Source organism: Homarus americanus, unplaced genomic scaffold (assembly GCF_018991925.1).
Source record: "Homarus americanus isolate GMGI-L3 unplaced genomic scaffold, GMGI_Hamer_2.0 scaffold367, whole genome shotgun sequence".
Taxonomy (NCBI): Eukaryota; Metazoa; Arthropoda; class Malacostraca; order Decapoda; family Nephropidae; genus Homarus; species Homarus americanus.
The window spans coordinates 15,593,278-15,618,708 of record NW_024743709.1 but is presented as its reverse complement, the minus strand read 5'-3'; the positions used below and the strand labels follow the sequence as shown (position 1 = coordinate 15,618,708).

The 25,431-nt window shown below is 39.6% G+C and overlaps 1 protein-coding gene across 1 annotated transcript; it reads left to right on the top strand.

The window, feature by feature from the left end:
• The first annotated feature begins 1,765 nt into the window (after nt 1-1,765).
• LOC121877409 (probable glutamate receptor) lies at nt 1,766-21,757 on the top strand. Its single transcript, XM_042383162.1, has 14 exons — nt 1,766-1,864; nt 5,135-5,236; nt 7,031-7,155; nt 7,408-7,524; nt 7,756-7,979; nt 8,087-8,215; nt 9,059-9,217; nt 16,092-16,182; nt 17,251-17,551; nt 17,669-17,889; nt 18,755-18,935; nt 19,687-19,786; nt 20,917-21,046; nt 21,358-21,757. Exons 1-14 carry the CDS (start codon nt 1,801-1,803, stop codon nt 21,445-21,447), a joined length of 2,034 nt encoding a protein of 677 aa, XP_042239096.1. The 5' UTR covers nt 1,766-1,800; the 3' UTR covers nt 21,448-21,757.
• Nucleotides 21,758-25,431: the final 3,674 nt, after the last annotated feature.

Genomic DNA, 25,431 nt, shown 5'->3' with positions numbered 1-25,431 from the left:
AGACTTAGGGGTACTTGTAAGCCCGGACCTACGGGCTAATAAAGTAGTTGTGTCCCTGGAGACCTCACTTTGATTACGCGATTCAGTTCTGGTCACCGTACTACAAAATGGATATCGAATCCATAGAAAGCATTCAGAGCAGGATGAAAAAAATAATCCAGGACATTTGGGACTTTGAGTATAGAGACAAAATAAAGCATCTGAATTTGCACTCCCTCGAGAGACGTAGAGTGAGGGGTGATATGATAGAGGTGTATAAATGGAAGTCAGGGTTAAGCAAAGGTGATATAACAAAGGTACTCAAACTATCCAACCAGGAGCGAACTCATAGCAATGGTTTTAAATTAGAAAAATTTTTATTTAGGAGTTAGATCGGTAAACATCGGTTTGCAAATAGAGTAGTGGATGAGTGAAACAAGGGACCGAATTTTATCATTAACTCGAACACGCTGGGAAGCTTGTAAATATAGGTTGGACAGATATATGATCATTAGAGGTTGGGTGTAAACGGGGCTGCCTATATAGTATAGGCCAATCACTAAGGTTGTAATTATGTAGGACAAACAGGAAAAACACTGCAGCTCAGAATCAAACAACATAAGTATAATATCAGAACAGCATCTGAAAGCAGTGCCTTGTTCGATCATGTTAGGAATAATAATCACCCCATTGCTTGGGAAAAAAGCTTAGAAGTATTTAAATCATCTTGTGTCACAGAAAGACTTCTGGTTGAAGCTAGTTTGATTAAGGAATTAAAATCAATAAACCTTAGTGATGGTCAGTTCAAAACTGATAATATGTTACATAAATTTATTTGTCAGTGGCCCAAGGTTAAAAATGCTTTGAAAACCTTTGATCTAGATGTATGATAGTTATTTTGTGGGTCCCTTATTTTTGACCTGACCTGATTAGTCACGTCACCCCCTTCTCTTAAGCTCCTCTACGTGTGTGTTGGTGTGGGGATTAGTGGATGACATCATTATGACCTGACCTCATGTTTTTAAGGTCACCCTGTATATTTAAGCCTCTCTCTGTCCATGTAGTCCAGTTGCCTCTGAAGATGTCTTGAATAAAGACGAAAGCTAAGGTGCTCCGTTGTTTCCATTTTCCCGTGTGATTTTATCAAGATTTATCTTATCCACGTTTTCATTGTGGATTTACATGGATATATATATATATATATATATATATATATATATATATATATATATATATATATATATATATATATATATATATATATATATATATATATATATATATATATATATATAATAAAGTACGTATCTTTGTGTATAATTGTTTTCATGTGTGAGTGTGTGTGTGTGTGTGTGTGTGTGTGTGTTTGTGTATGTGTGTGTGTGTGTGTGTGTGTGTGTGTGTGGATTGGGACAAATAGTGGGGAAGTTCTTTTTAAAGTTTCAGGCGTACGCAGTGTTTTAGGAACAAGTCGTGGATAATGGCTAAAAACATAAGTCAGGGTTCAGTAACTGGAGCAGAAGTTGACCAGGGGTACGTAATGGGTAAGTCACATTAGCTTAACCTGCAAAATCTGAAGTTAAGAGGAGATGAGTTCTAGGGGCGTGTCAATCACCGGGGTGGCGGTGCATTAACCAAGAAGCATTGAATATTAAACTAACTGGACTCTTACATCTTACCAGATCTAAGGTTATAGTTCTGACCAATCAGGAACATTTTACTTTTACCCAAATGACCAATGATATTCTTCCGTTTCGCTGACTCCAACAGGTAAAACCAACGTCGTTGTTCCGGTGTAGCCATTTTTCGTGCACGCTTCCCATGGTCAAGTCTCCTGCAACTCCTGTTGTGACTTCATGTTCAGGACTCCTTTACTACTTAAGTGGTAAGTGCCCGTGAGTCGTGATTATGTACTCTTGTACATATGGATGGTTTTGTACACTAACCTGGGTCTCCTCTGCCCCATTAGTGTTTTTTAACATAAAATTGTATTTTGCCATTACTTAAAAGGCTCTGTCACCTTCAACTTATTCATAAGTGTACCATTAATTCCTTCTGTTCTTACTTCCGCCAAACATCAAGAAGAATACGCTTGACGTGTGATATGTTACAATTTGCAAGAAGAATTTAAAAGAGAACACTGTTGATGTATTACTTAGTGTTAAAGAAGAGGTGAATGGCTGAAAACGAGTAAGTAACAGTGGACACAACAAAGGAAACTGATCATACAATAATATACAATAAGTTATTAGTAGGAAATAAGAAAAGAGAAAGAACCTATTGTGGTGTGTGTGTGTGTGTGTGGTATTCTTCCCGATGAAGGTGTTCCAGCAAATGGAAAACTTAATGAGCACGCGAGAACAGTTGTGTTCACTGGGTGAGTGTTAACTACCTTCACCGACGTCATTAAGTGTGAGTGCCTATATTTTTCTTGCCATAAATGTTTCCTCATACTGCATTGCCATTAAATACGACTGAGTAACTTTAAGATTCAATTACAAATACTGATTATATAAAACTCCATGACCTTTCCTGGGCCACTAGCGATAAGTATATCAAACAAAAAGGAACTTTCACAATAATTTATCTGATATCATTAAATTTATAGAATAAAATATATTAGTCTCATCGGGTGCACAGTTATTAATATTTATAATACCAATTTGTTCAGGTATTGTCTTCCATATACTGATTTATGATGTTTTCTGTTCTCTTAGAGGATCATGAGAAGCAAACGTGGTATCGACCGTAGGTCTCTCGTGGATCATTCAAGGTTGATTCAGATGTGGGAGAAGGGAATGTCCGTCAGAGAGATAGCCCAGAAGAACAACACCAGCAAAACCACTGTGTACAGGTGGATAAACAGACAGCGACGGAGGGGCTACGGCGACAAAGGACCTCACTCGAGTAGACCTCGTGTGTCCACTGAACTTCCCTCAGGGTTTCCTTCCACCCCGGCATATAATATACATTCTTCATACCCCGGTTATCAGTCACACACAACCCTCCACCACTACCTACAGGCGAAAATATTCATTTTTTTCTTTATTTTAAGGATGGCCAACATGGCAAGATCAGACATCTAGATCAAAGCCGTTAGAGTCGAAGTAAAGATGTCACTCCCCGATGTCCAGCTTATAACACAAATTAGCTTCGAATATTGCCTGTAAAATGATATTATCAAAGTTGTTAAATAATACACAAAAACACGTCCCAGAAACAGGCTCACCGCTGTGTCATCCATCATAACAAATGGAGAGAGAGAGAGAGAGGGGCTGTTTCTCCATCACAGTAAAGGGTGAATGTCATGGACTCACGTTACCGTGTTAATATAAACATCAGTAACTACTAGCCATGGGACGATGGTGTTGTATCTCTTGTATGTAATAACCTCCTATAAAATGACTTATTGAACAATCAGAACATTATATTATTCCTTCTACATAAATTATCTCTTCAAGTGTACTACGGGCAGTTATAAGATGATACACAAATTACTACAAACGAGTTTATAATATTCAGATTCTTGCAGTAATGTGTCCTATGTCTATACAAGGAGAAACTGGATTTCTCTGATCAAATAATTTGGATTAATACAATCATGTACCTACATTACTTCAACACGATCCACAACTATAAAGGAGGAATTTTGTAGCTCTTCTTCAAATGCGCATTTACATCAATGTTCATTTATTTCATGCAACAACCTGAATATGTTTCTTCTTAATACAAGTATCTTTACTGTCTCCAATTATACAGACCTTGTAAATACTATGACTTTTTCATATTTTAAATTTATGTCCTCAGAAGAGATTGTGACAGCTAAGCTATTATAGCCCCGAGCATCACCACCTCTACTGAACAAGTTTATAACAACATCTTCAGGATTACACTTCTTTACGTATTTTCATTAATGCAGAGGAATTACAGTATATTTTTTCTGTAAATAAAATATATTTTCTAGATAAATTTCAGTGGCATTATTTAAACACTCTGGTGGTATTAATGATAGTAAGTGTAATTTTGCAGAAATAATTATATTTATGATAATTTTGAAAATAAATTAACTGTTTTCCGAGGAATTTGTGTTACTTCACGTTTGTTTAAGCAAACCTGAAACTTCCCTTCCATAAACACAAATATAGTTCTTTTCCTTAACATATTCTACTGGCTATCAGTGTGTGGCCGATGAAGCACGTTAATACATAATTTAACAACGGTTGTTGATGCTAGTCATTGTGAAAGTAGATACTATAGGACGGCCCGTCCTGGGTTCGACGAACCCTAAGCTTTCAGTACACAATAGGGCAATATGGTAGGCACTACACACCATTGCTTTCACTTGTTTTACATCTGTAAAGTAAGGCTACAGTTGGATAAAGTTGGGGTGCCCGGGAACCGAAAACAAATTCTTAGACCAGGAGCCGAGTGCTAAATCCGCTCGGCCGCCGCCCCCCTTCATCAGTGAAGCAAGAAGCTAACAAAATAATTACTATCCAGAAATGTATAAGGGTTGATGAATGATTTTGAAAACAAAAGAAAATGATCCAATGGAATAAAGATACTTGAATAAGTCGGGATGATTACTGGATGCATTCAAGGAATGGTGAGTCTTCCGTACAAGTGATGGTTCCACAGAGTTCCTTGTGGTTGAACTAAAACTCTGGGATCTTGACCACTCCCTCACAGTATCTCCAAATAATAGGTTAAAAACTAAATATTTCATTAAATCTTCAGCATCTCCCAAAAGTAGCACAAAAGAGGGGTGACTATAGTATTTCCACGCTAACTTGGCCCGTAAGCTACGCCCCTCTTCTATACTAATAGCTGATTGGTTCATAGAACATTCAAACTAAATGAGTTCACAATTGGTAATCAGATCTGTTATTATCTAAAATAATGTTAAATATCTGGACTATCAAGATTCAAATGATTTCAAGGCATTAGCACTTCCGAGATGATGTAAGAAATTTTTAAAATTTATCGTAAAAGGTCGATATAAATACGCGCTTATATACGCGCAGTCCGGGAGGTAAAACGCTGTGAGGAACCAATCAGCTATTTGTAGCTGTAAACGAGGGACAGAGCTGATGGGCCAGCTTAGCGTGGAAATACTTCTTTTTTAATATAGTTATGGCTCCTTTCATAATTCCAGGTACGAGGTGGACTATGAAGATGGTAGTGACTATGACACTGTTGTTATTGTTGTTAGTAATTGCTACCGTACTTTCTGCCGTCAGCCTGCCTCGCCCTGACGGTAAGAACATATTTTTATCCTATAATTTCTCAAAGTGTAGTCATTCATATCTTTTCTCCAACACCTAAAACGATTTTTGAGTTCCCTTCCTTTCCTATTCTTCTCAACTCATTGTAGGTAAATTTGTAATATTGTTTAGCCGATAATTTGTTGGACTGAAAATTAGGTCAGACGACTTGTTAGGTCCATTTCATGTTCGGGTTTTATTCGTTTTACATCTTTTCCCTTGTAAATGTCTCCTTCTACCTTGTATAGTAATGTTAAGTAGAGTGATGGTAAATAAAGTGTTGTAAAGTCACTAAAAAACCTGCATCGTGCATATATTCTCTCAAATATTACATCATGAACTGCTATTCGTACAATCCAGCGAAACTTCGAGCTACCACATTGCACCACTGAACGATGGGTGGGGGAAGTGATAGGGGGGGGGGGACGTTCGATATTAAGCCAAGGCTACGACTTCCATTGAGTCAGGCGTAGAGGAAGAGGGTGCGTTGAAACTATGGCGCATGAGTGTATAGTGCATATATCTCTAGCACACGATCATTTTGGAGATTTTACTACAAATTCTTACATATTAAGGGTTAATAAGAAGATATTTTATTCGAAGAATAAATGAAATGTGCTAGGTATTGTAATGACCCCTCAAAGTTCATTATTTAAATAATAATAATAATAATAATTAACGTATTGAAAAAGTTCTGCAGCCCGAAGGCTGAAAATATACATTGGACATAAATGACTTATTACATACATTGGTGGTTTAACAAAAGCCTTCATTAGAGAAAGGTAAAGGAACATACAGTGAACATACAGATTAATGTAGGTGTTGAACAGCAAACTCGTAGTGTAGTAACTCCCTCCCAGATGGTGTTAGGAGGAACTCACGTGGTGTAGTAGTTCCCTCAGATGGTGTTATGAGGGACCTGGCGTGGTGTAGTAATTCCTCACAGATGGTGTTATGAGGGCCTCACGTGTAGTAATTACCTCACAGATGGTGTTATGAGGGGCCTCACGTGGTGTAGTACCTCACTCCCTCACAGATGGTGTTATGAGGGACCTCACGTGGTGTAGTAATTCCCTCACAGATGGTGTTATGAGGGGCCTCACGTGGTGTAGTAATTCCCTCACAGATGGTGTTATGAGGGGCCTGACGTGGTGTAGTAATTCCCTCACAGATGGTGTTATGACGTGGGTAGTAATTCCCTCACAGATGGTGTGATGAGGGACTTGACGTGGTGTAGTAATTCCCTCACATATGGTGTTATGAGGGACATGTGGTGTAGTAATTCCCTCACAGATGGTGTTATATGAGTGAGGTTTGGTCCCAGGCCTTCCTATCGTAGACGGATTAACACATCGGTGGTTGTTGTTGGGTCTCGCGGGGGCCGTTATCACTGGGTACCTGGGACCTCACTGTGTGAAGGTCAACCCGGGTACGACTGTTACTGTTGAGTTGTTCTCACTGACTTAAGCACTGTTCACCACTGTTCACCTCGGTTTAACACTGGTTCCGTTCCTTTCCTAAATGAAATTGTAACTTCTGGCGAGAACTTGTTGATATTCCGGTGGGGAGGAGGGTTCAGGGGAGGGGGTTGGTATGGGCCAACTTAACAGTTGACCTGGCTGCTCTGAGAGGAGCGCCAGGTACGTCTTGACCCTTCGGTGGTCAAGGTGGGTGTTTATGGTGTGTGTGTGTGTGTGTGTGTGTCCTGCTATCATTATTTTAATGTTAATTCATCTGATGTTTAATACTATTGGACATATAAATATACCAAAATAATTTCCACACAGATGAGACCGACACATTAACATCAGCGGGGGAGGCGGTGGAGGCTGTGTTGGCACCAGCGTCACATACCCGCTGCTCTGTCTTCCTCCTCACTGACGGCATTAGCTTCACCTCTTCCATCTTAAATGTAAGAGAACTGGAGTTTATTAGAAGTTCTTACCCTTGTTTCAGGGAAGGAGATTAATTGATGTAATAGTGTTATGTGTGAGTGATGCTGCATTATTGGTGAGGCTACAAGAAAATAGTGTCAAAGATAGATGCAGCACCATGAGTTCAGGTAATAATGTTCTCTTACAAACAATTTCCGAGAAGTCAGCCAAATCAACTGCATTCGACCATAAACCACATAAGCCACTTATGTTTTCTTCACATACTCCAGAGTTTGGGTAGACTCTCGGTTCCCTGGGGTGTGGCGGTGTTCGAATTGGCAGTGGACGGCCAGGACGCTAATGTGACGCAGGCGCAGCTCTCCCGGGTGGTCTACGAGGCTCGGCGGGTAGGTCACTCTCACATTACTATTGAGGTGGGTAGGTCACTGTCACCTTACTACTGAAGCGGAAATGTCACTCTTACATTACTACACAGGCGGGTAGGTCACTCTCACGTTACTATAGTGAGGCGGGTAGATCACTCTCACATTACTACTGAGGCGGGTAGGTCACTTTCACATTACTACTGAGGCGGGTAGGTCACTCTCACATAACTTCTACCATGTTGACGTCAACAGCTGCGGCAGGTGTCATGGTGCGTGACGGTGGTGGTGGTGAGCAACGACGCAGCCTTCCTCGCCGCCTTCGCCGAGTGGTCCCTCAAGGGCCGCCTCCTAGTGTGGCCGACGAGGCTCCTCGTCGTCACCCGCCTGCACCTCCCGGAGCTCCACCACCTACACAAGTTACTCTCCATGACCAACTCCATGTTGCTTATTGTAGATGACGCAGCTATTTTTAAAAGGTTAGACTAAAGAGACTGTTTCTTTAATCAAGCTCTAAGTAGTTCAATGAATGGGTATTTCAAGTCTTTATTGGCAGGACTTAGTGCACCAATTTTCTTTCTTTCAGATATAAAGTATATATACACCTGCCTTATAATCCTCGGGGACCCCAGGTGATGCGAGTTGCGTCCTGGACACCCCAGAGAGGCCTTTCTCTTAAGACCCACCTCCCCCTCTTCCCGGATAAGTTCTTCAAGTGAGTATCCAGGCCAGATCTTTCATTATTTGGTTTAATTCAAAATCTCGGTTTCTGCAAATTATTATGCAGTAGATTAAGTTCAGAACCTGAGGATAAAACGTGTGTGAATGCATTATTATTTGTGTGTATGTGTGTGCATGCGCGTGTGCGTGATTGGTGGTGTTTTTAAATTTGTGCTTAATTTTATGTACAGTATGTGTGTGTCTGTCTCTGTTTATTCCCGAAGAAAAAAATATTAATTTTACTATTTGATTCGTAAACAATTGTAGACTTTGTTCACTTAACCAATATTCCCGTAGGTTACGCTTATGCTACATTGTTGCGCCTGACACACATAATGCTTATCCCCCAAACATCACCTGTTAACTGTTCACACAATCTGTTGCCTTGAGTACACACTATAGCTTTGAGTAAATTACTTTACATAATTGAGTACAAGAGTTCATACGCAGACTAAAATCTATAGTTAATCGTTTTCCACTGACTTAAGCCACATTCTGGTATTTTTCCTCTCTATAATTCCATCAGACAACAAGTCAGCGTGATAATATTTCATTATGTGGTATAAAATTATTACCACTACCTCCTTCTTTTCGACAAAATTACTTAATTCAAAAGCATCTCACTAGTGGCCTGATTTCATCATCTCTGTGAATCATTTGAAATATATCCATTTACATTCATGAAGATTCATGTCCATACCAAGCAAAGTAAAACATATTGTTATATTGGTAAGAAAGTGAACAAGATTTGTTTGTTGAGTTCCTTGGTGCAGGTCATAAAGTTGATAAACACATTTACAGTAAGTAGCAAAAGAAACATTTCACTCTATTTCGACAGATTCATTTCGCAGCCGAGGTTGGTGGTGACGATGGAGGAGGCAATGACAACCAAAGCCGTGACGAAGGCGGACCCTGAGGCTCCCGGGGGCCAGCGACTCTGGTTCACGGGAAGTGTACCGAACGTCATGGAGGCAATTGCAGAGAGTATCAATTTCTCGTGAGTTTTTGGACAGTGCCAAGCAAATCTCTGCCGGAAATTAATACTCTGTAAAAGTTGCGTTTGATATTTTCTTGTTAAGTTCAAGTTGCATCAGAACCAATATTTATATTAAGATTCTGTCCAGTATAAAGGCTACAGTATAAAGGTAGTTGGCAGATACCAAACAGGGATGATATTGGAAGCATAATGTGTTGTCTAATGGTAGACCCTGCTGCCATATAGACTCACAAAAATTGTGACCAAGTCCCAGGTTACTGATCTGACTTTATGCCTCATTTACACACAATTGCATGGTCTCAATTGTCTCTCTTACTATTGACAACACAATATATATAACTTTTCTCACTCTTGATCTGTTTTATTCTTTCTATTCTTTTATTTTCCAATGAAATCAGTTGACAATAATATTAAAGCGGGGTCTTCTCGGATGGGTCCCACTGGTCGGGAATATTGTGGACCCCAGGGCCGACCTGATCAGCATCAAACTACTGGTGCGTCAACTGACGTCACCGCGGTTGTTGAAGGATCGGCTTTTTTCACACTTCATTTTTCCAACATTCGCGGCCTGAGATCCAATTTTCCTTCTGTGGAGCACCATCTATTAACCTCTTCCCCCGACCTCATACTTCTACTGACCAAAGCAGCTACACCCAAACCTTTTCAAGTCTCCAACTACAATCTTTATACCTCCTTCCGTTCTAAGGGAGGTGTATGCGCCTATTGCAACACACATACACCTAAAGCTCGACTCACAGATCTTGAATCTTCTCTTATGATGTCATCTGGCTCAAAATATCTCTACCAACTATGACTATTGTTCAGTGTTTCCTATACTGTTCTCCCAACTCTATCAACTATTCGGAACTCTTTGACTATCTCACTTCTTGCCATGAGTCGTTGCTATCCACACACCATAACAACGAGATCCTCTACCTAGGGGATTTCAATGTACATCCCTGAGAGTGGCTTGGCTCTACAAGGGATGAGCCAGGTGGAGCTGAGGCACTCTCTTTTTTCCTTACTTAATGATATCGAACAAATAATTAAACACCCAATACATGTTCCAGTTCGACACGATCAACTTGTTAACATTCTTGATCATTGTTTTACCTCTAACCCCTCTCACTATTCATGCTCAATTTTTACCCCCTTTGGGTCTTCTGATCGCAATCTTATTTCTATTAAATCAAACTTGGCACGACCACCTCCCTCACCTCCCTCTAAACGTCAACTATGACACTATCGGAGGGCAAACTGGCAATCCTTGCGAGAATTCTTCTCTGACTTTCCCTGGGATGAATGTTGCTTTTCCACTCGGGACGCCTCGGTATGTGTTGACAGCTTTGGTGGGGTTATACTGGGTGGTATGAGTGCATTTATCCCAGCTTCTACCAAAACTTTCATTTTACAATCATGGTTTGATCACTCCTGTTTTCTTGCATGTAGGGAGAGAGAGATAGGGCGTATCAAGCAATGAAACTATATCCTTCTCCTGTTACCCACTCCTCGTTGTAATGCTCTTCTTCGGAGGGCCAGGCGGAATTTTATAAAAAGAAAGACCGCTGACATGACTAACTCTTCTTCTAGTAAATCCTTCTGGTTCTTATCCAAAAACATCTGTAATAACTTCTGCACTCCCTCTTTTCCTCCTCTCTTCCGACCGGATAACTCTATAGTCAACTTTCCCCCTAATGAAACCAATCTCTTTGACACCTTATTATCCTCTAACTCTACCTTAGACGATTCCCTTCAAATCCCTCCTACTCCTGCTCCTCTTACTGAACCTACAGTATGCACTTTCCTATAATCTCCACTCGTAGGGTTGCTGGTGTGCTATCCAGGTTGGATGTGAGTAAGGCGCATGGACCGGACGGAATACCCCCTTGTTCTGAGAGAGTAGGCTGAAATGCTGGCCCCTGTGCTTGCTCGCCTCTTTCGCCTTTGCCTTAAAGCCAAAACTTTTCCTTCTTCATGGAAGCATGCCTTGGTTCAGCCCATCCCGAAGAAGGGTGACCATTCTAATCCCTCTAACTATCGCCCCATTGCCCTAACTTCATCCCTCTCTAAGATTTTAGAAATTCTCTTAAACTTTCATTTTCTCTGTCACTTTAAACGCCATTCTCTTTTGTCGGATCACCAGTATGGCTTTCGCCAGGCGAGATCTACTGGTGATCTGCTCTCCTACTGCACCCATCTTTGGTAATCCTCTCTTAAGGATTAAGGGGAAACCTTCGTCGTGGCTCTCGATATCTTCAAAGCATTTGACAGGGCATGGCACAAGTCTTTACTTTCTAAACTTCCGATCCATGGCAGTTATTGTCGAGGGATCTATCTCTCGCTCTTTCTCTACCAATAATGGTGTCCCACAGGGTTCTGTTCTTTCTCCTACTCTCTTCCTTCTTTTTATCAATGATTTACTTCACACGACGGCTAATTCTATCCATTCTTATGCAAATGATTCTACTCTTCACTCTTCTTCACATTTTCCCCTTCACCCTCATTCTCAAACTAGATATATTTCTAGAACTGGTATAATTTCATCTCAATGCGGATCAGTGCAGCATCTCCGGATGGTGAGGTAGAACTTTGGTTAAATTCAATAGTAATGAAACACAATATTTGCCAATTACGCTTTCCAAAATAGATGATCTCCCACCAATCACATTTCAGGACGCTATCATTCTGCCAAATTCTAAAATATATATGCTAGGCCTCACCATTTCCTATAATATGTCATGGACGCCACACATCCACAAAATTGCTAAAGCTGCCTCCCGAAAGCTGGGAATGCTGAACAGATGCCATAGCTACTTCACTCCTGAGCAGTTGCTTCAAGTATATAAGGGATTCATTCGGCCGAACTTGGAGTACTGCTCTCATATCTGGGGTGGCTCTTCTCCTGGCCAACTGTTAGATAGGGTGGAATCAAAGGCAATTTACTCACAACATGGGTTTACAAAGGGAAAATCTTGTCATACAAATCTGCTGACGTTTCTTAGGAAGGTCTTCGAGGTAGTAGATAAGGACGAAAATTATGGTGTTATTTACTTAGACTTTAGCAAAGCGGTTGACAGAGTACCACATCAGAGGCTACTAAGAAAAGTTAAGGCTCATGGTATCGAGGGGAAAGTTTTAAATTGGATAAAATCGTGGCTCACCGATAGAACATAGAGGGTCAGCGTAGATGGTGTTAAATCTGAGTGGGGCTGTGTAACCAGTGGGGTTCCCCAGGGGTCAGTACTTGGCCCACTCTTGTTCATAATCTACATAAACGATCTAGATACTGGGATCCGCAGTGACATAAGCAAGTTTGCGGATGACACCAAAATAGGGCGGCAGATTAATTCAGGGCAGGATGCAAATGCACTACCGGAGGATTTAAATAAACTACAGGAGTGGTCAGAGAAATGGCAAATGAAATTCAACACCAGCAAGTGCAGCGTACTTAATATTGGAAGAACAAATACTGTCAATGTATACAGCCTTAACAACATCAACCTAGAGAGGTCGACTTGTGAAAGAGACCTAGGGGTACTTGTAAGCCCGGACCTACGGCCTAGAAAACAGTGCGTTAATGCTCGAAATAAGGCAAACAGAGTATTAGGTTTTATATCTAGAAGTGTAAGTAATAAGAGTGCAGAGGTCTTATTGCAACTATATCTTGCGTTAGTCAGGCCGCACCTCGATTATGCGGTTCAGTTCTGGTGCCCTTATTATAAAATGGATATCAATTCACTGGAGTCGGTGCACCGAAGAATAACGAAAATGATTCCGGGGCTTAGAAAAATACCATATCAAGATAGGTTAAAGAAACTAAACTTGCATTCCCTAGAAAGACGGGAGAGTGCGGGGAGATATGATAGAAGTATTTAAGTGGGTGAAAGGAATCAATAAAGGGGATATAGATAAAGTTCTTATAATATCCGAGGAGGATAAGACTCGTAGCAACGGATTTAAGTTGGATAAGTTTAGGTTTAGGAGGGAGATAGGAAGGAACTGGTTCACAAATAGGGTGGTGGACGAGTGGAACAAGCTTAGCAACTTTGTAGTAAGTGCTGGAACGCTGGAAAGTTTTAAAAGAAGGCTAGATAGATTCATGGATGATAGAGAGTGGTTGCAACTCTCGACAGGAGCTGCCATGCACAGGCCAACGGCCTATTGCAGACTCCTTATTTTCTTATGTTCTTATGTAATTCGTCTTATTAACTCCCCTCCTTTAGCTGATAATCTCTCTTCCCCTTCTCTATGCTGCAATGTTGCTTCATTCTCTCTCTCTTACAGGTACTTTACCGGGCAATGTTCGGTGGATTTGGCATCCTGGATACTTCCGGCAAGGCCGTGGGCTCGTAACACTCGTCTTGCTCGCGGTGCCCACCGTTTCTCTGTGAATGTCGGTCACACTAGAATAACCCGTTATAGTACATCCTTCTTTTCTCACACAGCCTAACTGTGGAATGCTCTTTCCTTCTTCTGTGTTTCCATACTCATACAATCTGTCTCACTTTAAAAGCTGGTTTTCCGGCATCTTCGTATAGATTAATATATTTTTTCTCTTCTATTTCTAACTTCTTTTTACTCCTATTTTTTCGCCCCCTAGGGTCCCTTGTGTGTGTGTGTGTGTGTGTGTGTAATAATAATAATAAACGGTTTATTGAAAAAGTTTGCAGCCCGAAGGCTGAAAATATACATTGGACATAAATGACTTATTACATACATTGGTGGTTTAACAAAAGCCTTCATTAGAGAAAGGTGAAAGAACATATACAGTGAACATACAGATTAATGTTTACACACGTAGATCATGTGAGCTGAGGTGATGAACAGCAGACACATAGTGTAGTAACTCCCTCACAGATGGCGTTATGAGGGGCATCACGTGGAGTACTAGTTCCCTCACAGGTGGTGTTATGAGGGGCTTGATGATGTAGTAATTCCCTCACAGATGGTGTTACGAGGGGCCTGATGATGTTGTAATTCCCTCACAGATGGTGTATGAGGAGCCTGATGATGTAGTAGTTGTGTGTGTGTGTGGCCATAAACGATAATGTTTCATACAAAACCGAACCTAACCTAACATTTGTTTTATTTTTTTTATTTTGTTTTACGGGTATTAGTCCATCCGGGCACAAGTCACCGACCCATATCGGGGCCTGGGGGGCGAAAATTTAATAATAATAATAATAATAATAATAATAATAATAATAATATATCATAGCAAATAAAATAAATTTATTAAAAAATTAAAAATTAAAAATATAATAATAATAATTCATAGTAAATAAAATTTACAATAAAAGTAAAATGATAAAATTATAATAACAATAATAACAATAATAATAATAATAATATTAATAATAATAATAATAATAATAATAATAATAATAATAATAATAATAATAATAATAATAATAATAATAACAATAATAATAATAATAATAATAATAATACTACTACTACTACTACTAATAATAATAATAATAATAATAATAATAATAATAATAATAATAAAGAACTGTAAAGAAATAAAAAATAAAAAGAATCAATAATGAGAAACGATATATATACAGTATGTATGTTGCGTTGTCAATAGTAGGAGAAACAATTGAGACCCTGCAATTATGTGTAAATGAGACAGAAAGTCAAATCATCTACCTGGGACTTGGTCACAATTTTTGTGATGCCATATGGCAGCAGGGTCTACCATTAGACAACACATTATGCCTTCAATATCTTCCCAGGAGGTAGTACCTCCCTGTTTGACAGCTGCCTACTATCCTAACCTAACATGCTTTATGATGGTAATCCGCGCTTCACACGAAACAGAACAAATTCGACCATGTACGAATCAATTTCCATTGACTTAGAGCAATGAAAACAAAATGTCATCCCTATTCGTCCAAACCTTCATTTACTTTTTAAGGTTAAAGCGGCAGTTGTCCTTGTGGTGCGGTGGTAGCGATCCTTGTTCACACACTAGAGGTCCAGGGTTTGATTCCCGACTATTGAGGTATTGTTTGTATATGGAAGTCCGCGTGCTACATAGATAAAGCCTAGGATTGCTTTTGTTGTCCTTGTGGCGTGGTGGTAACGTTCCTTGTTCGCACTCAGAGGTCCAGGGTTTGATTCCTGACCAGTGATGTGTTGTTTGTATATATATAATAGTAGAACAAAAATAACATACACAATTACATGGCTAAATTTTCTGTTTTGGGGGGCAAACTATTATATTTCAATATGTGCGTCCTCCCTTTGTAGCTGTGAATAGACAATTACCTAACCGTTGGAAGGGGCGCGGGGATCCCATTAATTGGCCACCTTGTTCGCCTGACCTCACTCCCCTTGACTTTTTCCTTTGGGTCTATGTTAAATGTGAAGTGTTTGTTCCACCAATGCAACATCTTTGGAGCAGTTGATGAACAGGATCCTAAATGCTGTTCTTAAAGTTAACGTCAATATACTAGACAATGTGTGGAGAGAAATAGATTATCGTTTCGATGTTTGTAGAGCCACAAAAGGTTCACATATTGAAACATCATAGACTGCGAAGAAAACTTTAGACAATGTTTTGTGATTATGTATGTTACTTCTAGCTCTACCATTGTTAGTTTGTCTAGAATAAATATTTGAAATCAGGAAGATCATTTGTAGTCACCCGGTATATAATACACCGTAATGCTCAACACACCAAGGTCTGAAATCTCATCTCATATATTTAATCATCTTTGTTTTCTTCTCTGACAAAGTATTTACTTCCATAGTCACTGTGCTTATTTATTAAGGGATCGACTTTTTTTTTAATTGTAAGCGGAACTAAATCTTCATGATAAGTGATGTAACAAACAAGTTTAAACTTCATCGCGTTGTTCATCAGATACACGTACGTGCGCTCTCCAGATCGGACTTGGGGTACCAAACTCCCAAACGGTTCCTGGTCAGGCATGATGGGCGTGGTGACCAGAGGGGTAAGTGTGGTTAGGTTGTTCCATATAAAAGGAGACGGTCCATAACTGAACACTCATTAAGGTTATGAGACTAAATGGTTAAGTACAGTCTCGTTCAAGATTCTTCGAACACTGTTGGAGACAGCTGGCAACTCAAGGCCGTTTGTTTACTATAGTACATTGTATAATATAATACGAAACAACAAAGCCCAGCCATTAATTAAGCAACGGGGAACTAAGTAACCAATCACCGTTAAAATTATATATTCATTCATAATTTTTACTAAGTACTATAGTAAACAAACGGCCTTGAGTTGCCAGCTGTCTCCAACAGTGTTCGAAGAATCTTGAACGAGGCTGTACATGTCAGAGTATAGATCAACCTGCATGAATAAGCTACGTGTATTTTCTTAGATCAAATTTTGATTACACACACACACACACACACACACACACACACATAGAACACACACACACACACACACACACACACACACACACACTTTTATTTTTATTATATACATATGGTTTGAAGAAAATGTAAACAGAGAATGACCTTACTTCCTGTGTAATATCAGGACACACTGTGTTTCTGTGTCTGTCCCTCCACCCATCACGATGAGGGTTATCACTTTCTGTAAGCTACCTGCCAGTAACCAATGAACTTACACAAAAGATTATACATACAGTACCGTAGACAGGTAGGGTGCTATAGAAGTTCAAATTTAGTTTTGACCTTCACCTTTGTATGTCACCTTATCAAGGTCACAAAGTCATAATCCTCTTCAGGAGACATAGACATGCCGAGCAGTATTTCCTTACTATACAGTAGTCATGTCTTGTCACTTATTTCTTTACTAAAGGCAAAAAAGGAGCATAACAATTTTTATAAACTATGACACCAGATTTAAATTATTGACAATTTATAATCCAACATATGAATATTCCAAGAGAGATTATGTGTATATGCTGGAGACACTTATACCAAGGCTTGGAGCTCCTCCTACTATTGCAATAATTCTTAGATTAACCGCTTTGTTCTATACTGAAACAGGATGAAGAGCACGTACGAGTAGTTACTATTTACAGGAAGCAGACATCGGTCTTGGCTACTTCATCATGACTGTCAGCCGGGCTGAGGACGTGGACTTTACGTGGCCAATGATCGTATCATATTCAGGAATCGTGGCTCCTCGAGGAGGGGCGGAGGTAGACCCGTGGGGCTTCCTACTGCCTCTACAGCCACTGGTGTGGACGGCCATCCTCACGGCCCTGCTAGTGTTGTCTTCAGGAATATCTCTTCTTGACGTTTGCCATTCTCGAAAATTTGTGAATGGAGGAAGTAGGACGATGGATGCCTACGACCTACTTCGTGTTTTACTACAGCAAGGTAATGTTCAGGTTTTACAACACCGGAAATTATCTCCTACAACACTGAAGCAAATAATTTTAACCAGAGTTTATATTATCATAATTTCGCGGCTAATCAGTCTTTCGTTTATTTCAGACATCTCGAAACTCTCCAACCGGTGGTGGTGGGAACGACTGGTGTTGGCGGTGTGGATGTTAATGACCCTGGTGTTAACACGGTCCTACGCCGGCAATCTCATGGCTCTCCTGGCCGTGAGACACATCTCAGAGCCTTACAAAACGCTTCGAGAGGTGCTGGATGACCCATCTGTGACCATGATATGGCAAGAAAATTCAGCTAACGTGCAATATTTTCGTGTAGGTCATGGATTTATGCAAGTTTGACCTGGTTGGAAAAGAAATGTCTGTCTATAAAATAGCGCGATTCTTCTTATTCTACTAAAAACAGACTCCTCCAACATAATAGTTTTATCTTTTAATGACCCATCCTTGCCATGATTACTTTCGGCTACTATGCAAATTTTATTATACTATTTGCCTTGTAATAGGGGTGCTTCGGCCGAGTTGATATAGCGCTCGCCTCCTGTCCTAAGCTTTAATTGTTCGAGCCCGGGGCACCCCCAGTTCACCAAGCTGTAAATAGGTAACTAACTTCACAACTAGAGATTGTTTAAGCCGCCCACTTTGTTTCCCTTTGTATCGAAGAAACATTGGTCAGTTGTATGGTGTATCGAACGCACCACAACGGGACCACCCCTTCACCTTAAAGTCACCTTTAAACGCCAAGGAAACTAAAGCTATTCGTTTCATCATCGCCAGAACTTCACTTCCTCCTAACCTCTCACAGTCTGTTTAAGATCCAATTAGTCAAACTTAATTGTCGTTCACCTCTTTTATTCCTTATTTGTCTCTCCACATTTTTTATCTAAATACAATTTGCAACTTTAATTATAGGGCACAATATATTATTATACTGTGTACGACATCTTTTTTTATTCACAGAGAATTAATAAACGCCAAGTTGAAAATAGTCTACTAGTTATGTATACTATTATATTAGTATCTCGCTTAGTCTATGTGAGTGTAAAAAGAAAACTATTGGGAGTTAAAGTATCCAATTTATTTCATGAATATAACATTTAGTTTCCATCAAAACGGTTGAGATATCACTTCCATCCAATTATATGTCTCCGGGAGGTTTACAGTTACCATCATCCTCCAGAGCGCAGATCAAGGCATGTTCCGGGAGGTGAGAGAGGCGGAGACCGCAGGGCGTGTTAAGTTCCTTCAGCCGAGTGACTACAACAAGAAGGTGCCGGTACTGCTCAGGCGGGGCGACCACGTTCTCATAGATGCAGAGATCCTCTTGAAGCCTTTCAAAGCTGAAGCATTCTCTAGCACAGGTTCATTTGGTGTTCAGAAGTTGCATGATATTCGCACGAGTTCTTATGATGCTAAAATGTTCATAGAGTTTTTTCGTCTTCAACGTTGTTATAATATAAACTGGTGCGGCGGCTGAATGGATGAAACGCTCCCCTCCTTTCCGATTGGCCTTTGGATCGATTCCGGCCTATTCCAGTCCACCTTGCTATAAATGAGTACCAGCTTTACAAATTGTGGAAGTGACAGTCAAATGCACCGACAGCCACACAGCCTCTTATTAAAGAAATTAGCATACAGTGTGAGATATATAAAATGTTCCTAACTGACTTTGTATTATATCTTGCTAATGTTCTTATGTTCTTTATAATATTCACGTTTCTGGCTGCAGTCTAGAATTTTATTTTAGTTTCTTTATCTTCTATATATGATATGTCTGTCTTTTTATCTTTATCTGTCTCTCTGTATATCAGTAATTCGTTTCCTTTCTCTGTTTTTCTGATTTATTCTTAGACTGTTTGTTTCTCGTCTCTCTCTTATATATGAAGTTCCCCCCCCCCTATTGCTCTACTTCATTTCTTTCCCTACCATTCTCTCTCCCCCTTCATCTCGGTCTCTCCATTTTTCTTTCATTCTCCCACCTTAATACATGTCATTCTCTTTCCTGTTTTTCGTCAATTATTTACTTGCTTTAACTTCAAGTTCTACAAGTACCACAACTTATTAACAATATTTCTCCCGAACACTAATGCAGAACCTGTATGTCTTCACTAGGCCGCTGTGACTTCCACACCTCCAGAGAGCATTACCTGACCATAATAGCTGGTTTGATAACGCAGATGAACAGCCCTCTTCTACCTGCCCTGCATAATAGGTGATTGAGTATTCTATAGTCCTTGGTGTGTCTATGTGGGGAGAGGGAGGTTAAGATTTAATAATGAATAGGAAAACTGGGGAATCGACAAATATTTGGACCCAGACAGAGCAGTCTATGGGGCACAATTAGACCAACAAGTGTTGTGTATATGGTATACATAAGCTTTTAACTAAAAATAATTAAAAATACTTGTTTAATACGATTGGATAATGCTTTAATAATAAAGGAAACAATGTGGTTGTCTTTTTACTAATACTTAAGGAATTTATAAGTCTTCATTATTTTCAAAGAAAAAATTATCAGTACTCTATATATTCAATTTGCGTAATTGAAAGGAAGAATATACTACTTTAAGAAATGACTCCAAGTGCCATAATTCTCTGTTCTCTGCAATATTTTGCATACTGTACTTTCTACATCTATGTAAAGGCCCCTGATGCCTCTCAAATATCAACTAACTTTGGCCTGGAACTCTGAGGGCACATATTGAGTATGTTGTCCTCAAGCAGTCGCTGGTACTTGGGTGAATACTTAACAAATATGTAGTCTCGTTCAAGATTCTTCGAGCACTGCTGGAGACAGCTGGCAACGCAAGGCCGTTTGTTTACTGTAGTACGTAGTAAAAATTATGAATAAATGTAAAAGTGATCGATGATTGGTTGCTTAGTTGCCCGTTGCTTAATTATTTTTACCAGACATATTTATTGTACTATAACAACCCTGATCTGTTCCATGTAAGGCGTCGTTTACTATTACAGTATAAAATAATACAATTATACCTAAAGTAGGTTAGATAAGGTTAGGTTAGGTTAGGTTAGGTTAGGTTAGGTTAGGTTAGGTTAGGTTAGGTTTGGTTAGGTAAGGCTCGGTTAGGTTAGGTTAAGTTAGATTGTGCTAGGTTAGGTTAGGTTCGGTTCGGATGAGGATAGGTAAAGTTAGGTTAGGTTACGTTAGGTTCGGTTTTCTATGAAACTTTCCATATACTGTACATATATTTTCACGATCTACCTGATGGTATATTACCCGTCAGAAATTTCTAAAAAGGATAAATAAATAGACGTCTTAGAAAATCGGCAATTATCCCTATTTAACGTAACACACACACATGGTGTATATATATATTACAGAATATTGCGAATATTGGAATCTGGATTATATGATCAGTGGACGAAGGAGATCACTCCAAACTCCACATCGTGTGCCCACCCACCGACCAAGATCACTGTCAACACCTCTCTCTCCATCACCAATATCTGGGTATGATTGGCACCATTAATATTAAAACAGCGATATACTATTTCTTATTATCACAAATTAATATATTTAAAATATAAATTTAACCTAACACTTATATTTATTGATTAATTCTTGTTGTAGTTTAAACACTTGCAGTACAGTATGTAACATCAATTACCGTACAATTTTATTCTTTCCCTTATTAAATATTATTTGAATCTTTTTTTTTTATAACAATATCATTTCCTAAGGAATTTTATCTCAACACATTTAGTTTCATTAGCAATAGTTTACTTGTTTCCTCAGGTAATTAAATTGTGTGCCTATTCCAGGGGATGTTTGTGGCTCTCGGTACTGGACTCGCTTTAGGACTGCTGATGTTTGTCCTCGAGTTCCTCACCAGTTGTCCTCCTCGATTATAAAGTTCCTCTCCAAACGTTGCCAAGAAAGTTTTGCTTTTGCCCTTTATATTTTATTATCAGTCAATAATTTTCTAGTATTTATATAGTGTTTTTTTAATTTGGTGATATTTATGTCGTTTGTAGACTTAGAAAAATAGATTTGAGGAAATTTGGCTTTTGTTTATACCAATACAGTATACATGTTCTACAGCCAATATCCCTTTACTTACAGTAGAAGGAGATTTACACAGTTAAATTATTCATATGTATTGATTACCTTATAAAGGGGGCAGCTTCCACTCTCACCATTTATAAAGGGGCGGATATCTTATTAGTGTTTTCTTCAACCTGCTTTTCTCTTAATTTCTTACTTCATTTATTTTCTCCATTAGTTCTGTTTAGTTATTTCATTTCATATTTATTTCATTTCATATAGTTACTTCATAACCTCTGACCTTTGGTAGCATGGCGAGGGTTAGGGCACATGGGTATGGTAATTCTGGTATCAAGTTATTGGACAAGAATAAAGGTAGATACTGAGGTAAAATGATACCCCTAACAAACTAACATACTGGTTTATTAATATGAAATTAAATTTGGTTAAAGGTGTCATTAACATACAATCGTTCTATTATTTCTTTGACAAGTAAGAAGGTTATTTAACACGCTCACATAGGACTGGATCCTTAGGTCTTACTTTACAAGTAGCAAAATAGATCTTCAATTCTTGGTTACAACATTAAACAATCATTATATTATTCCGTTGTCAATACACATGGTTCTTTGACACCCTTGACAATATCCCAAATTAACATATTTATAACATCATGTTATTTGGGAATGAACAACATGGCACTTTTACTAGAACTCAGTACATATGAATGTTGTACTTACAAGTCACATAACACGTTATTACTGGTAATATCAAATTTATGGGTTCACTACTCAACATGGGATAACTATATTTCTGCTAGTTATCCCCAATCATGTTTAGCAATGCTGCTTGGTACAAATAACTGTGAGTAGCACACCAAGGCCAGTCACTGGTGCTACACCAACAAATGTACCACGCTGTTAGGGTCGGTTGCAGTCCGACACACTGCGAGGGAGTTCATCCAGCGGGCTTAGTTCTCAGGGTGCGGGACTAGCTCAATTCAATCTTGCCGAATTAACGACACCCTGCAAGACAGCCAGCTGGTAAGCAGCTACCGGTCCCCGGTAGTTGCCGGGTATTCAGCTAACACCCACACTGTGCCTGGAGATGCGTTGAGGAAGAGTCAAGAGCATGTTAAATTGGTCTAACTTCAACTACAAATAACATACGTCTGGCAACGATACTTATGTTACTATAATTATACTTGGCACACGATCATTTCACTATGTTAAAACATGAACACTGATATTCACAAAATTCAACTGAGTTAAACTGACTTAACATGAGGGCGGGAAATAAACGTTCACATACCTGGAGATGCGATGTGGAAGGGTCACGAGCGTGTGAGTTGGTTGGGTTGGCGATACAGAGAGAAGAGAGCATTAGCTCTAAGGGTGCAAGAAGGGTACAGTACAAGGTAAAATTCAGAAGTGGGGAATATAACAACATAAGAACATAAGAAAATAAGGAGTCTGCAATAGGCCGGTTGGCCTGTGCATGGCAGCTCCTGTCGAGAGTTACTACCACTCTCTATCATCCATGAATCTATCTAGCCTCCTTTTGAAACTTTCCAGCGTTTCAGCACTTACTACAAAATTGCTAAGCTTGTTCCACTCGTCCACCACCCTATTTGTGAACCAGTTTCTTCCTATCTCCCTCCTAAACCTAAACTTATCCAACTTAAATCCGATGCTCCGAGTCCTATCCTGCTCGGATATTATAAGAACTTTATCTATATCCCCTTTAATGATTCCTTTCACCTACTTAAATACTTCTATCATATCTCCCCACACTCTTCGTCTTTCTAGGGAATGCAAGTTAAGTTTCTTTAACCTATCCTGATATGGAAGGTTTCTAAGTCCCGGAATCATTTTTGTCATTCTTCGCTGCACCGACTCTAGTGAATTGATATCCATTCTATAATAAGGGCACCAGAACTGAACCGCATAATCGAGGTGCGGCCTGACTAGCGCAAGATATAGTTGCAATAAGACCTCTGCACTCCTGTTACTTACACTTCTAGATATAAAACCCAATACTCTGTTTGCCTTATTTCGAACATTAACGCACTGTTTTCTAGGCCGTAGGTCCGGGCTTACAAGTACCCCTAGGTCTCTTTCACAAGTCGACTTCTCTAGGTTGATGTTGTTAAGGCTGTATACATTATCAGTATTTGTTCTTCCAATATTAAGTACGCTGCTGGTGTTGAATTTCATTTGCCATTTTTCAGACCACCCCTGCAGTTAATTTAGATCCTCCTGTAATGCATTTGCATCCTGCCCTGAATTAATCTGCCGCCCTATTTTGGTGTCATCCGCAAACTTGCTTATGCCACTGCTGATCCCAGTATCTAGATCGTTTATGTAGAGTATGAACAAGAGTGGGCCTAGTACTGACCCTTGGGGAACCCCACTGGTTACACGGCCCCACTCAGATTTAAAACCATCTACGCTGACCCTCTGCGTTCTATCGGTGAGCCATGATTTTATCCAATTTAAAACTTTCCCCTCGATACCATGAGCCTTAATTTTTCTCAGAAGCCTCTGATGCGGTACTCTGTCAAATGCTTTGCTTAAGTCTAAGTAAATAACATCGTAATTTTCGTCATTATCTACTACCTCGAAGACTTTCCTAAAAAACGTCAGCAGATTTGTTAGACAAGATTTTCCCTTTGTAAATCCATGTTGCGAGTCATAGATTAATTTGCTTTTCTCTAGATGCGATCGGATGCTATCTGCTATAATTGATTCAAGAAATTTCCCCACTACTGACGTCAAACTGATCCGCCGGTAATCTGACGCTGATGCTCTGTCTCCCTTTTTGAATATGGGTACCATTTGCCTGTTTCCACAAGTCTGGCACAACTCCGGTGTCTAATGATTTTATAAATAAATTTACAAAGAGTCCGCTAATCTGTTCCCAACACTCTTTCAAGACTCGAGGGAAAATTTCATCCTGCCCTGGGGATTTTGTCTTCTTTAGTTTATTTATCCTCTTAAGAACATCCTCTTTTCTGATAGTGATATTCTTTAATTTCTCTTCTTCCTTTCCCCTAAATATCAGTTCCACCTCTGGAATTTCCTCGCCGGCCGGCCGGCTATGCACCTGACTACTGTTAAACAACATCACCGGGCAGTGAGGTACTGTGTGACACCACCCCACACCACATGGTGTCCCCATGACTATGTGAGGTCCTTCATATCAACACCAGAGGACGAGTCACTGTACCACGTGAACACCACACCACCCGGTGTCTCTATGATCACGTGAGGTCCTTCACATCGACACCCGAGGACGACTTACCACACCACGTGAGCACCACACCACCCGATGTCTCCATGACCAAGTGAGGTCCCTCATTTCAACATCCAAGGACGAGTTACCACACCACGTGAACATCACACCACCTGATGTCTCCATGACCACGTCAGGTCCCTCATATCAACACCCGAGGACGAGTTACTGCACCACGTGATAACCTCACCACCTGGTGTCTCCATGACCAGCCCAGGCCCGGACCATCAACTGTAAACTATAATAATTTGTATGTTCAATCATTGTTCCTTCTACTTTTAGTAATGAAAGCTGTTGTTAAACAACCCACCCACCCCATGTCTTTGTATGTAATAAGTCATTTTTGTCTAATGTATATTTTAAGCATTCGGGCTGCCGACTTTTTCAATAAACCGTTAATTATTATTATTATTATTATTATTATTATTATTATTATTATTATTATTATTATTATTATTATTATTATTATTATTATTGTAGGTTATGTATCTATGCTACTGTGCCAAGTAGCAACCTTGTAAATAAGCTACTGTGCCGAGTAGCATCTATGTATAATT